Source organism: Dasypus novemcinctus, chromosome 1, assembly GCF_030445035.2.
Source record: "Dasypus novemcinctus isolate mDasNov1 chromosome 1, mDasNov1.1.hap2, whole genome shotgun sequence".
In the NCBI taxonomy this organism is placed as follows: domain Eukaryota; kingdom Metazoa; phylum Chordata; class Mammalia; order Cingulata; family Dasypodidae; genus Dasypus; species Dasypus novemcinctus.
The window spans coordinates 119,069,835-119,082,612 of NC_080673.1; the positions used below are offsets into that span (position 1 = coordinate 119,069,835).

The following is a 12,778-nucleotide window of genomic DNA, read 5'->3' on the forward strand; positions in this document are numbered from 1 at the left end:
TTTGTGTTCTTATGAACTACTCTGCCTACAAAAAGGAATTTTAATACATCTGACTTGTCTTGAGTTTTACATTAGCCTATGTCTTGGTTTTTTCACCCTACCCCAAGGAATTTTCCGAGAATTTGGAGGCGCAAGATGTGCACATAATATAGTCAAGTACCCTCAATGCCGGCAGCATGCCCTGATGATTATCCAGCAGTTGGTGCTCTCTCCAAATGGGGACGATGACATGGGTACTCTCCTAGGGTTAATGCATTCAGCCCCACCAACAGAATTGCAGTTGAAGACTGACATTTTAAGGGTAAGTTTGTTAAGTGTGATCTTTCTCTTGCAGTACTAAAATCTGTGGCTATTTTAAAGTGATTTACTCTTAAGTTAGAGACAGAGAAATTTCAAAAATCCAAATTACTAAAGTAACACAACTTTGTACACAATTAGGGCTTTGGAAAAACTCAAGTTGTTCATGTCTTTCCATTTGTATGAATTTATTAATGATGAACTTCTGCAGTTGTTACCTTGGCTTATCAGAATTAGTCCCTAAATGATGGGAAGTGGATTTGGCCCAATGGATAGGGTGTCCGCCTACCACATGGGGGGTCCAAGGTTCAAACCCAGGGCCTCCTGACCCATGTGATGAGCTGGCCCATGCGCAGTGCTGATGTATGCAAGGAGTGCCTTGCCATGGAGGGGTGTTCCCCTCATAGGGGAGCCCCACATGCAAGGAGTGCACCCCATAAGAAAAGCCACCCAGTGCAAAAAAAGTGCAGCCTGCCCAGGAATGGCACTGCACACACACAGAGAGCTGATGCAGCAAGATGACACAACAGAAAGACACACAGATTCCCACAGAAGAACACACAGCAAATGGACACAGAGAGCAGACAACTGGGGGGGATGTAGGGGAGGGATGTAAATAAAAATAAATCTTTATAAATAAATAAATGCCATAAGCATTCTTTAAAAAGAATTAGTCCTTAAATAAAATGAAAAGAACATTAATACATTATAGCATCTTAATAAATAAAGTGCTACTAATACATGTGTGATCTAGTCTATTTAAATCATTCATATAGTGATATGCATCTGATAAATAAAATGCTATATGAGGCATTATACCTGCATGCACATCTCTCTAAATAAAAAATATGTATTCTATTAGTTGTCAAACACAAATAGAAGTTTTAAATATGCTTTTTGTCCCCTACACTTTAGCAGTCTTGCAATGTAAATAGTGCCCCATCTTGCAAATGAAAAAACTAAGATTCAGAGACATGATATAACTGGGCATGTTAACACAACTTAAGTTGTAGAGCTGCCCTTCAGATTAAAAAACCATTTCCCTTCCACCACATCATTATGCTTTACAAAGATTCACATATACACACTGTCATGTTAATGTATTCCTTGTTATTTTTATATAATAAATTTTAGGATCAAACTAAATATAATGTTTTCCTTTTCATTTATTTCCAAATGAATTTAGAGATGCAGTTTCTTTCAAATAAGGTGTAATGGATAAGTAAAGAGTATGGCTAGCTGGGCATACCTAGACTCAGTCTCCGATCATGCTGTTTTGTGAAATTTGTTCAAAATTGTACTGTTGATTAAATCTTTCATAAATAAATTTTATTTGTTTTAAAATGTATATGTATTATCTAATAAAAATAATGTATAAAATGATTTTTACAGGTACCAGAAATTACTAAAATTATAATAAAAGCAAACATATTGACTGCTTGCAATATGGCAGGTATTATTCTATGTACTTTATGTACATCTTCTTATCCTATTGAGAGGATTAATCCTCTTAATAAAAACAATACTATATTCTTTGAAAATTTTATTTTACCAAAAGTAAGGAAGTGATCAAAGATTAATGGGGACTTACCAAAAGTCCACAGAAGCCAACTTGAAAGGGTTTACCACTTGCCAAAAAGGCGGCAATTTAAGCATCAATATAAATAATGATAATAAAGGTTTATAAGCCATTGAATAAAGTAGGAATCCATATGTCCGTCATGAATGAAATTAATAAATAAGTAAACCAATAAATGGAGGGAAGGGAAAAGCTCTTATTTACAGTAAAAAATCAGAATTGTTATTTGCAAACTGCCATAATCGATTGAGGCAAAATCATCAGTCACTGCTAGAGATAAAAATAGTGGATGAAAGTTTGAGTAATAATAGGATTTTCACATCATTTCAGATTTTATCTGCCAAACATTGTTTAATTTTTTTTGTCTTTATTTTTTTTAATGTTACATTAAAAAAATATGAGGTCCCCATGTACCCCCCCCTTACCCCACTCCTCCCCATAACAACAACCTTTGCCATCATCATGAGACATTCGTTGCACTTGGTGAATACATCTCTGAGCACCGCTGCACCTCATGGTTTAATTTTAAAGGATAAAATAATAGCTTTAGAATGAAGAAACCTGGCAGACTCTACCTTAATCATCAAGGTTCACATTGCTAGTGATGGGACGAATCAACAGTATATGTGCCTCCTGCTGTGATGCACTGTGAATAATTCATCATTGCTTTTGTAGTATTCCCGCCAAAGTGTATATTCTGAATCTAATTATGATGAAACATCAGATAAATCCAAATCAAGAAACTTTGTACAAAATAACTGTCTTATACTCTTCATAGTTACCTTGCCAAAAAGACTCAGAAACTGCTCCAAAGTAAACAGTCCGCTAAAGTGACTACTGAAGATCTTGAATTTTCTTTTGCTGTCTTTATATATTGTTAGAATACTTGGCAAAAATTATAATTAGATCTGTAAAGAAAGAAAGAGAAAATGAGAAAGGAAGAGCTCAAGTAAAATGTTAGTGTTTAGAGAATCTAGATGAAGTCTGTCTGAGAATTCTTTGAACTATTCTTAAAATTTTTTTATAGTCTAAAATTATGTTAATGTTATAACAGAAAAGTCAGTGCCTACAGATCCTTGTGACCTGGTGCCCCTCCTCTCTGACTTCCTCTCCTCATACACTTTACCATTTCAGCCTCAAAGATAACAGGAATTACCCATTTCACAATTGTGAGGAAGGATAGCTACCTTTTAACAGATGTATTTATTTTATTTTCCTTTGTCTTTATTCACTTAATTTCATGTCAGTAATGAGAAGTTTGCATTTTTCTTTATGCTTTTATGTATTTCATTCTGTTTTGAATTAATATCAATTTTGAATTTACATTTTATTTTAAAAGTAAAATAAATGATAAATTTGGTCACAGTTTCTCTCTGACAGGAAATCTACATGAGTATCAGCATTTGAGGAACACTTGTATATTTGAAGAGACTCTTTGAAAACACATGGCTTCAAAACATGTTAAAGTTGCCAACTTTTTTAAACATACATTTCCCACCCCCCTTTGTTACCATCTTTATAGAATTTATTAAATATTTGTAAATAGATCCAATAGGAGGTAATCGACTGACCTGTAATTTGAGGCCACGTTGTACTGGTAATTCTTTTTTTTTTTTTAAGATTTATTTATTTATTTCTCTCCCCTTCCCCCTCACCCCCCCTCCGCCCGGGTTTTCTGTTCTCTGTGTCTATTTGCTGCTGTCTTCTTCTTTGTCCGCTTCTGTTGTTGTCAGCAACATGGGAATCAGTGTTTCTTTTGTTGCATCATCTTGTTGTGTCAGCTCTCCGCGTGGGTGGCACCATTCTTAGGCAGGCTGCACTTTCTTTCGCGCTGGGTGGCTCTCCTTACGGGGCGTACTCCTTGCGCGTGGGGCTCCCCTACGCGGAGGACACTCCTGCATGGCAGGGCACTCCTTGCATCAGCACTGCGCCTGGGTCAGCTGCACATGGGTCAAGGAGGCCCGGGGTTTGAACCGCAGACCTCCCGTGTGGTAGACGGACGCCCTAACCACTGGGCCAAGTCCGCTTCCCTGGTAATTCTTTTTTTTTTTTTTTTTTTTTTTTATTATTTTTTTTTTTTTTATTGACTTTGTAATAATATTACATTAAAAATATATATGTGAGGTCCCATTCAACCCCACCCCCCACCCCCCCTCTCCCCCCCCCCCAACAACACTCGTTCCCATCATCATGACACATCCATTGGATTTGGTAAGTACATCTTTGGGCACCTCTGCACCTCATATACATTGGTTCACATCATGGCCCATACTCTCCTCTATTCCATCAAGTGGGCCCTGTGAGGATTTACAATGTCCGGTGATTACCTCTGAAGCACCATCCAGGGCAGCTCCATGTCCCGAAGACGCCTCCACCTCTCATCTCTTCCTGCCTTTCCCCATACCCTTTGTCCATTATGTCCACTTTTCCCAATCCAATGCCACCTCTTCTATGTGGACATTGGATTGGTTGTGTCCATTGCACCTCTATGTCAAGAGGAGGCTCAGATTCCACGTGGATGCTGGATGCAATCCTCCCATTTTCAGTTGTAATCACTCTAGGCTCCATGGTGTGGTGGTTGTCCTTCTTCAACTCCATCTTAGCTGAGTGTGGTAAGTCCAATAAATCAGATTGTAGGTGCTGGAGTCTGTTGAGGCTCAGGATCTGGCTATCACATTGTCAGTCCAGAGATTCAAATCCCCTAAATATATCTTAAACCCCAACATTAACTGCACCTCCAGCACATTAGCATGAAAGTCTTATGAAGGGAGATCCCATCTGAGTCCAGATTCATCACACATAAACACCATTTCCAAAGAGGGGCCATCTGCCCTGGTAGTTAACCCCATCGGCCATGACCATAACTCCCATGGGTCTCTCTTTTTTTTTTTTTTTTTTTTTAATTTTTTAATTTTTTATTGACTTTGTAATAATATTACATTAAAAATATATATGTGAGGTCCCATTCAACCCCACCCCCCCACCCCCCCTCTCCCCCCCCCCAACAACACTCGTTCCCATCATCATGACACATCCATTGGATTTGGTAAGTACATCTTTGGGCACCTCTGCACCTCATATACATTGGTTCACATCATGGCCCATACTCTCCTCTATTCCATCATGTAGGCCCTGTGAGGATTTACAATGTCCGGTGATTACCTCTGAAGCACCATCCAGGGCAGCTCCATGTCCCGAAGACGCCTCCACCTCTCATCTCTTCCTGCCTTTCCCCATACCCTTTGTCCATTATGTCCACTTTTCCCAATCCAATGCCACCTCTTCTATGTGGACACTGGATTGGTTGTGTCCATTGCACCTTTATGTCAAGAGGAGGCTCAGATTCCACCTGGATGCTGGATGCAATCCTCCCATTTTCAGTTGTAATCACTCTAGGCTCCATGGTGTGGTGGTTGTCCTTCTTCACCTCCATCTTAGCTGAGTGTGGTAAGTCCAATAAATCAGATTGTAGGTGCTGGAGTCTGTTGAGGCTCAGGATCTGGCTATCACATTGTCAGTCCAGAGATTCAAATCCCCTAAATATATCTTAAACCCCAACATTAACTGCACCTCCAGCACATTAGCATGAAAGTCTTATGAAGGGAGATCCCATCTGAGTCCAGATTCATCACACATAAACACCATTTCCAAAGAGGGGCCATCTGCCCTGGTAGTTAACCCCATCGGCCATGACCATAACTCCCATGGGTCTCTTTAGCCCTCAAAGGAACCAATATCTGGGGGTTGTATCTGCTTTATCTGTCTCTCTGACTCTGCTCAGTTGTGCATGAGGGCAAACCTTCTGCCAGCCTCCAGACTCTTTTTTAGAAACTCGTAGCCATATAAACTCATTTCTCCTTTCCATTTCCCCCTTACTTTAGGTCAAACAGCATTTTAAAGTCATGGTATTTTATGTAGACATGGATATTCTGCTGATCCGCATTGAACCTTCCGTATAAGGTCATTTTCCAGTTGCATCATCAGTTGGTCCTGGTAATTCTTAATAACCCACCCTGAGGCTGGAAGGGCATGGGGATGCCTGATTTGATAACATTTATTGAATTCCCTCATGTAAATGCTCCCATTGTGGCCTTTTACAGGTTATTAACATGATATTACTGAATGTGAGTTTGGGAAGAGATGCACAGTAGCACCACATTATGTATTATTTCTGCCTACAGTTAGATTCAAGAGGATAGATAATAGTAAAATATATTAGGATAATTAGGAAGAGATGAATGTTAAGTATTTATTACCTTTATTTTAAATATAATCTATTCAGTTGTAAGTTTAAATAACTTAATTTTTAGTCATGATTGTATTTAGCAAATGGCTCACAAAATTCCTGAAAATAGTAACAGCTGGCTCACATTGCAAGTAGAAGTCAGCTAGCATTCCACTCCTTTGAGGGCATATATTAGTGTAGGAGGCAGCAGAGAGGATTTGGAATCCCAATTTCAATTTCCATTTTTGCTACATTCAGAACAGCCTCTTAGTGCCTCCACGTACCTGCCCTACATGATTTCAACCTGGTATGTGATTTGTGTGTATACCCCAAATCCAGTGATATGTGGTACTTTATAATTTTGCTGATGCACAAATGTTTTTATATAGCCTTGCCCACCTGGGGCTGGCATTCTAGTGGGCCACTCTTGGTCCCTGGCAGGACTCAAGACTCAAGCCCAACTCCACCCTTCTCTCCTGGATGAGCTCCTCCAGGTTCATGGCTTAATGGCCCACCTGGTGTGATTTCACCTTTAGTCTGGTCCACAGACTCATCCCTCCGACTCCATTTCCAAGATCTGATCACCTTCTCCAGAGTCTCTGCCTCTGTTGCCTGCTTCCTGCCATCGCCCATCCCAGGCACCTAGGCCTCTTCCTGCTCCACCCCTACCCACAGCCCTTCTCTGGCAGTCAGAGGGCCCTGTTCTAGGAGCGGTGCCCAGCTGTACCCCGAAGAAGACAATGACCACCAAATGACCCAAAGCCCAGGACCCACCAGAGGAGGGCCATGGGGGAAGATCTGGGTGGATCCAGGGCCAGACCTGGGGACTGAGGGTGGGCATGGTGGCCAGGTCGCAGGCGGGCAATGAGCTCCCCAGACAGGAGACCCTGGAAGATGCCCAGGCTCCCAGGACACCCTCCCCTGCAGGCTCTACCTACCCCAGGCAAAAGCCACTCCTGGTCCTCAGGACCCTTATGCCCAAGCCCCCAGGCCTTGTTTTTCATAGGGATCCCCTCTCTCTCCCACTCAGAGATGCCCTTGCCAATCAGCAAGGTGCTGGGTACGAGGTCAGGGAGACTCGGGGAGCAACACTTAGAAACTTTGCTTGCAGTTCAACAGAGTCATCTTATGGTGGTTAAATCTAACCATAGAAGTTTTATGCTGGAAAAGAAATGGATATTGTATGCATTAATGTTTTCTAATTAACCACCTAAATCCACATCTCATTGTAATTTTGGTGTTTGCTGCTCACCATCATTTATTGATTTAGGTGGACACAAATTCTTCATGGTATTTGAAACTTTTCAAATATTGCAATTATGTGGTGGTAATGTCAGGATGCCAACAGATACCAGTGTTGAGGAAGTAGGAGATGGACTTGTCCAAAAGTACATAATACGGAACTTTAGACTAAGAATTAAGAGCACTGTTTTTCTAGAATTTTGTGCATTTTAGTTTTAACTCTGAAGTCAACCTCATCTATAAAATTATGCTTGTCCTGTTTTCCCCCCCATTTAGCAGTATGCTGAGGGCTTTACATGTGTTTACTATTACATAAGTGGAAACTCTGGCACAGAATGATTAAGTAACCTGCTGTGGTAAAAAACAAAAATTTAAGTTGGAGTCAAAATTTGAACCCAATTCTGCATTTAATTTCCAGGCAATATTCAATATATTTTTTAAAAAATAAATTTTTATTGAAGTATCTCATTCATACATGACCATACATAAGCAATAAATTGTAGTAACATTTGTGAATTTACAAAACAAATATGTTTATTATCATTCAAGACTCTCATACAGCTCCCCACTACAACACTTTGCATTGTTGTGAAATATTTAATACCAGCTATGAAAGAACATCATCAAAATATTTATACTTAAAGCAGTATTTAGCCTATATCTACATTTGTTATATTTTTCCCCCAACCCATCCAATTATTAAACCCTATATTAGTATTATATATATTTATATGTTATATAAATTTGTTATCATTCAGGAGAAAACATTCTCATATTTGTCCTGTTAACCACAGTCTATCATCTGTCACTGGATTCTCTGTGTTATAGAGTCCCATGCTTTGTACAATCCATATTATAATATGTTTTTTAAAAGTTGAAAGTCTTGTTTTAATTTGAGTTGATATTTCCAGTATAAGTGCAGGTCAATATATTTGACAAAATATGGAGAACATATTGTTACAAATATTGTTAAAATGGAAATTTATTGGCTGCAAATTAATGGAAAGAATACAGTATATTTTGAAATTTTAACTTTGAACATTGATTTACATAATAGATGGTATATTTCCTGTCTGTTAAAATAATAATTTAAGGCATAGGTATGTACAAGGAGGTCTTTCAAAAGACAGTTATGTCTGTTAACATTTAAATTTCCTACTCTAGAAATACCATTAGAACTGTGAGGTATGCTTAATAAAACGATATTTTTTAAATGTGATGATTGGGAAAATTATAAATTGTGTCTTAAGTAGTGTAAGAAACTCCTAGCATTAAAATTGCCAAGATAGAGGAAAAAGGAAGCCAATATGTCCGTAAACAGATTTCAGATTGCTTTTTGGGGAAGTATTGTATAATGGTTAAGGACATGGGTAGGGGATCAGACTGGGTTTAAACCCTACCTTTGTCATTTTATGAGCTTTGCCATCTTTTGCAAGTCATTTAACCACATTGTGTCTGTATTTCCTCATCTATAAAGCTGGGCAATAATAGTAGCTAATACATAGAATTAAATAAACTAATTCATGGTAAGTTCCCAATAAAATGTTAGCTATTTTTATTATGTGTTATTTTGAATAGTAAGCTAAGCTAAGGAATGGCAGTTCAGGAAATAATCGGGGTATTTACAAGTTTGTGTCACTTATTTGTCCTGTAGATTTTAATTTTTAGAGCTTACAACTGTCCTGAGAATGCGTGTGCTTTTGGCCCTCAGCCTCCCGTTCATTTTGTAAGAGGAGTGTCCTGTCACACCTAGAATAAATCAGTTTGTGTACACACATTCATGTTTTCACCATTGTATAAAATTATACTTGAATGTGTACTTATTTAATAAAATTACTTTGTAAAATCACCGAATTCATTGTCGTTGTTATCAAAGACATAGGAAAAGCTTTCCAGCTAGGATTTGAATGTGGCCTTATTGTAAAAAAAAGGAATGTGGTAGTGTTTCCTAAAATTATTTCCTGCCTTTAATATGCCATTTTTAATTAGCAAAGTATTTAATATGCTTCATTGAACTGCTGATTGGGTAATTGACAAAACATTCATATCAGATATACAGAGAATGATGTTCCCCTTTGACTTTCATGCATGATTTTTTAAAAATTTGAATTATAAGTTTGTTTTTGTTCATTTTGTATTTGTTCCCTGTAGGCCCTCCTATCAGTTCTTCGAGAAAGCCATCGCTCAAGAACAGTTTTTAGAAAAGTTGGAGGATTTGTGTACATTACATCCTTGCTTGTTGCTATGGAAAGATCTTTGAGCTCTCTACCCAAGAATGGCTGGGAGAAAGTGAACCAGAATCAAGTGTTTGAACTTCTCCACACTGTGTTCTGCACATTGACTGCAGCAATGCGTTATGAGCCAGCCAACTCTAATTTCTTCAAAACAGAGATTCAGTATGAAAAGTTGGCAGATGCTGTTCGATTTCTTGGCTGCTTTTCAGATTTAAGAAAAATAAACCCCATGAATGTCTTCCCCTCAAATACTCAGCCCTTTCAAAGACTTCTAGAAGAAGATGTGATCTCTGTGGATTCGGTGTCACCCACTTTACGGCACTGCAGTAAACTCTTTATTTATCTCTACAAAGTAGCCACAGATTCTTTCGACAGGTATGGCTCTGCTCTGTCCTATGAATTAGAGATATTCTATGCATTGTAAATCCAGCTAAGTTTGCTCTGATTGCTTATGAAGTGTGCTGAATGGTGGTGTTTACTATCATTCTCATTTTTCCTCCTTACTCTTAGAAATATTAGGTGCACCTGAACTTACATTGGCTATCAACAGTAGAACATGATTCTGGTTTTATATATATATATATACATCTGGATGGATGATACCCTTCATTCCCAACATTTCATAATCCTTGAAAAATAGGATTACTTCCTAAGAGATATTGGTAGTTCAAAAGTCCATCAGTCTTTAAAATCATTCACTCATTCCTTCAGTCAGCAGATACGTAAAACCTGTGTGTTAGTGTTTTGTAAAATAAATGAATTGTTGCTATCTTGTCCCTATTTATAAACCAAGTAACTCTATTGGATAGAGCTTCTAGTAAGTTTTGTATTCTTTACTGTGAAATTTCTTCTGAGATATTTCTTGCTTCTTAACAATATTTCATAACCCTTAATATTCAGATGTGGAAATCCAGGTATCTTTAGAGAAATTGTTTTTGATTTTTCCTTGAAAATAAAAATTGATGAATTGTTAACTTTAGGGAACATGGGATAATATGGTGTTTTAGGAATAAGCGATTTAAATTTGAATTTTGTGTGTTCAGATGTAATCTCTTTTCCCCTGTTTTCTACTTATCCTAGTTAGTCTACCTCATTTTCAGTTTCTCAAAAACAGGGCTTACCGCAAGCATTCTGTTTAACCAATGTGTTAAATGTTTACATTAATGAAATAAGCATCTGCTTTACGCATGTTTTTTGTTTCACTCAGTGCATGTGTTGTAGTCTTGTTCCTTGTTTCCTACTCAGTATGGAAGGATTTTCCTGATTAAACTTTTGCTGGTATTTCTTGTGGAACTAACGAACTGCCAACCCAGTGTTCTCTCCTGCTAACCTCTCTAAACCACCCTGTCTGTTTTGTTGTCTGTAGTCGTGCTGAACAGATTCCTCCTTGCCTGACAAGTGAGTCTTCTCTCCCCTCTCCTTGGGGTACACCAGCTTTGTCCAGGAAAAGGTACTGATCTTATTAGAGAAGTCAATCTCTATTTGTGTGGGGTTTTTCCTGTGATTAGTTGTATGTTAATGTGATGATTGTGTTTGTTTTAACTTCAGTTCTTTTCTCTGTTTTTTTAACTTAATTCTTTTTTAGATTTAATCAACTTTTAAAATCAACTTTACCTGAAATATCTTTATGAGAGTAAAGTATTTTTAAGCTGTGTGGATAGGAAGTACATGTAGAATCTTTAGAATTGTTTCAGACTAAAATATACATTTTGTTTTTAGAATGGGCATACCTTTTATTAAGAATAAGTTAGGAATGAGAACTTTATGCCTCCATAAGTAGAGTACTTTGTAACTTTTTTTCTCCCATGTTAAATATGCTTGGGGTCACTCTTTGCTGTTTTTGAAATATTCCAAAATGAACAGCTCAGCACAGGCAAGTAAATATCTGTTTTCTCAGTCAGGTTCAACCAATTGAAACTGATGCTTTTCTGGAGGCTTATCAATGCTAAACTTTGAAAAAGTGAAAGAAAGTCCTAGCCCAGCTCTCTACTTTCATTTGTTCTGCATAAATCTCTTTATAAGCAAATCTACTCCGTCTCTTACATAAAGCTTGTGAATTTAAGACCCAGCAGTTGATTGACAGGAGCACAAAAGAGATTCTTTTAAGATTCTTTTCCATTTGCAACCTGCACTTAAAAAGTCATAGCCTGTGCGTTTGGTACCAAATACTCCTTCCGCTATTTCCTCCTAACCAGATACAATTCCTTAGGTCTTATATTACCATCCTTCCATTTTGGCTTTTTTTTTCTTTTAAATAAGTTCTGGGGTCCTGTTATATTGTTATTTATTCTTATTTCTATTGTTCAAATTTTGAAACTTAAATATACTCGTTACAGATTCTGCATTTCATTATATTTCAATAGTAATGTTTGTTCATTATATGGAAAAATTTGTATTTTCCTTTTTCTTTTAAATTTACATTGGGTCTTACCACTCATTTTCTATCAGTTAAACTATGGCATAGTTCAGGAAAGTCAGTCTTGAACAAATTTCAGGTTGTTCGATATGTTTGCGCTTAAACATTACTACTCTTTTTTATAAGCAGTTCTTAATTCAATATACTATAAATTAGACATTTGATTTGACCTAGTGTATTTTTCTGTTGTTAAAATGAGGGAGGTAAAGATACTCTTTTTGTTTAACAATTCATGTGTATTCAGTATCCCAAAGAACTACAGAATGTTCCAGAAATAGTTTCAATTACTAGTTTTAATTAATAAAAATCCCTATTTTAGAATATAGTGATTCTATCATACATGGTATTGTCTTGAAATTTAATATATTGAAAAATTTATTTTTTCAAAAAGGAACAGGTGTAGCACAGTGGTTGAGTGCCTGCCTCCCACATACAAGGTCCCTGGTTAATCCCCAGTACCTCCAAAAATAAAACTAAACAATTAGTCCTTTTTAAAATAGAAGTCAAAAACTACAAAATATTTTCTGTAGAAGTTCAGAATAAAGGAACACACACACACACACAAAATCTAGGGTAGCATGTGTAGCTCAGTGGTTTGAGCACCGACTTTCCATGTATGAGGTATCAGGTTCAATCCTTTAGGTGGTACTGCCCCCTAAAAAATAAAAAAAAAATCAGAATTCACTCTTTAAATGGCAATTTGATAAAGCAGCATTTTATTCCTCATTATAAAGAACTGTTTATGACCTTAAAAGCAGTTTGGCCTCATTTGTACTGTAGCTGCT

The 12,778-nt window shown here is 37.4% G+C and overlaps 1 protein-coding gene across 3 annotated transcripts in view; it reads left to right on the forward strand.

The window, feature by feature from the left end:
* Positions 1-12,778, forward strand: part of WDFY3 (WD repeat and FYVE domain containing 3) — a 332,829-nt gene that overhangs the window by 185,715 nt on the left and 134,336 nt on the right. For all 3 annotated transcript variants that reach the window (XM_058296171.2, XM_058296161.2, XM_058296178.2), the window contains 3 exons: positions 108-301; positions 9,495-9,952; positions 10,944-11,027. In XM_058296171.2, coding sequence (XP_058152154.1) covers positions 108-301; positions 9,495-9,952; positions 10,944-11,027 — 736 coding nt within the window. The remainder of the gene's footprint in view (positions 1-107; positions 302-9,494; positions 9,953-10,943; positions 11,028-12,778) is intronic.